General features: G+C 44.6%; 1 protein-coding gene across 1 annotated transcript in view; it reads right to left on the reverse strand.

Moving 5' to 3' along the window:
• Nucleotides 1-663: 663 nt before the first annotated feature.
• BBS10 (Bardet-Biedl syndrome 10) overlaps nucleotides 664-2,300 on the reverse strand; it is a 2,188-nt gene continuing 551 nt past the window's right edge. Inside the window, exon 3 of the mRNA XM_026074270.1 lies at nucleotides 664-2,296. Within this exon, the coding sequence (XP_025930055.1) occupies nucleotides 694-2,296 (1,603 nt within the window). The 3' untranslated portion in view covers nucleotides 664-693. The remainder of the gene's footprint in view (nucleotides 2,297-2,300) is intronic.

Below are 2,300 nucleotides of genomic sequence, written 5' to 3' on the forward strand. Positions count from 1 at the left end.
AATATGAATAATTTTTAACATTGCTAGTTTGACAGAAGCAAACTCAATGGAGGACAAAAACGCTGGATTTCATATCAGACCAGAAACTTCTTCATTGGGATATCTGCAGTGGCTGCCTTGCTGTCTTAACACTGAACAGACTAGCATCGCAGTTATTTTTTTCCCCACTGTATTCAAAAACACAATATATACAAAACCACATTTTTATCTAAAATCACACTCAATTCAAGTTATTATGAAGACTAGCAATATTAAAAAGAAAAATTTGAACTTGCTTTGAACATGCAAGTTCAAGTAGCTGTCTTACAGGTAACTTGTCAGGAAAACTAATTGCGTCTAAGCTGCTTAAATACTCAAACCTCAAAAAGAGGCAAAGTTCACCCTTGGAGAGAAGCGTACACAGGATCCTCTGCGCAGTGATGGAGAAGGCAGTGCACATGTTCTGCAGTGGGAATCAGCTACACTCAGAATTACATTTTCTCATGTTTGAAACTTCAAGTTGTGCTGTTCACAGCAGTGTTCTCCCCAAACCTCAGCTGATCTGCCTCCTTCCTCTTCCTTTAATTCTAAGAGGAAAAAAAGCCCATAAGGTCTTTGGAGGCTACATTTAGTCTCTTATAATGAATGTTGGGGCATGTCCATTCGACCAGAGCACACACAAAATGACAAAACCAAAAAAGTTCTTTATTGTTTTCAAAAATCATCTTCCGAGTCATTATCCTCAATTTTTTGCAGTGGCCGCTTAACACCAATTATTAAGTCAATACTGAGAAGCTCGGTAATACAATTAACAACTGAAATTACTAACTGGTATTTACAATACACTGATTCCAAGCCTTTCTGATTCATAGGCAGTGGCTCATTTTTCCTGAGTGCATCTATGGCTTTGAGATAGAATTTGTTAAAGCTGTTTCCTTCTGCTGTCCTGTACAGAGTCTTAGGAATGCTTAGCAAGGCATCTGCAATTACATTAGATATGTCAGCTACTATTGACTCTTGACACTGTTTTGCATAGTGTCGAATATAATAATGTAACAGAATTTCGAAGTTACCTCCTACCGGCAAAACTGATCCTGCTTCTATAATCAAGTTGGAATAATTCTGTTCGCTATTTGTATAACTCTTTCCATGTTTAAATAGAACAATATTACGATTAATTTTCTCTGTATCTTTATCAACATCTAAGTGTTCAGACACAACTGTATTAGCATTATCTGCAGCTAATACAGCAGTACTACTATTCTTTTGATTGTCCACAACTAAATCACTTCTACAACTCTTGTGAACTTCATCTGGATGCTTCCATTTTGGATGTAGTTTGTGTACATCTCTTGAAGAGCTATCTCTGACAGGGAGAGCACTTAATTCTTTGATGGGTGACACAGGACTTGAAGACATTTGCAAGTCAGTTTGCACACATGCTGGATTTTCACTTCTCTGTAAATCAGACTCTACAACCTGTGTCTCTGCTTCACCCCTAACTGTTTTCAGTTGATGTTCAGAACCCTGATTACCATTACAGGAGATATTTTCTATTGGGAGTTGCTTCTGAGCAGTGGATGAATGCCAACCACAAATATCTGAGGTTTCATTCTGGCTTTCACCTTCTGCTTCACATTCCTCTGTCTGTTCAACAGTTTTAAATAGCTGCTCTAGCATTTTAAATGCCCCCTGAAAAGCAGCAGCGTGTTGCTCATTAACGCTATGGGCTGGCCCACAGAGAATCAGGCAATGAGGCTGAAAGGCACACGTGCTGGTGAAGCCAAGGTGAACGTATCTCTGTGAGCCGAGCAGCAAGGGCTGACAAAATGTTGCCACTGTGATTTCAGTGATTTCTCTACGAACGTCATCACAAGAAGGCGTAAAAGGTGAGATGCCCGTGATCTTGCGGAGAAGGGCGATCTCTTCTGACGATAAACACTCGACAACAGATATGCCGTACAGTTTCGCAAAATAGATAACGACTTCGTGTTGCTTCACGCTTGACAGCAGCAGCCTCACGTTGTTGCTCTGCAAGCGCCTCACCACGTTCTCCGTCCTCCTGGCGACCCAGCGCCGGCAGGCCTGAAACTGCCCCTCCGACTCGACGCGCAGCTCGACGCCGGGCGCGGCCAGGCCGGCGTGGAGGAGCTGGGTGACCAGGACGGCCGCCACCTCCCCGCGCGCCGGGCAGTAGAACGCGAAGTCCCTGCGCAGCAGCAGCCCGGCGAGGACGCGCGAGGCGGCCAGGGGCGGGCCGGCCACGGCGGCGTGCAGCTCCGCGAAGTGCTCGCCCGCCAGGCGCAGCGCGGCGGCGCGGG

This window comes from Apteryx rowi, unplaced genomic scaffold (genome assembly GCF_003343035.1).
Source record: "Apteryx rowi isolate R43461 unplaced genomic scaffold, aptRow1 scaffold_385, whole genome shotgun sequence".
Lineage (NCBI taxonomy): Eukaryota > Metazoa > Chordata > Aves > Apterygiformes > Apterygidae > Apteryx > Apteryx rowi.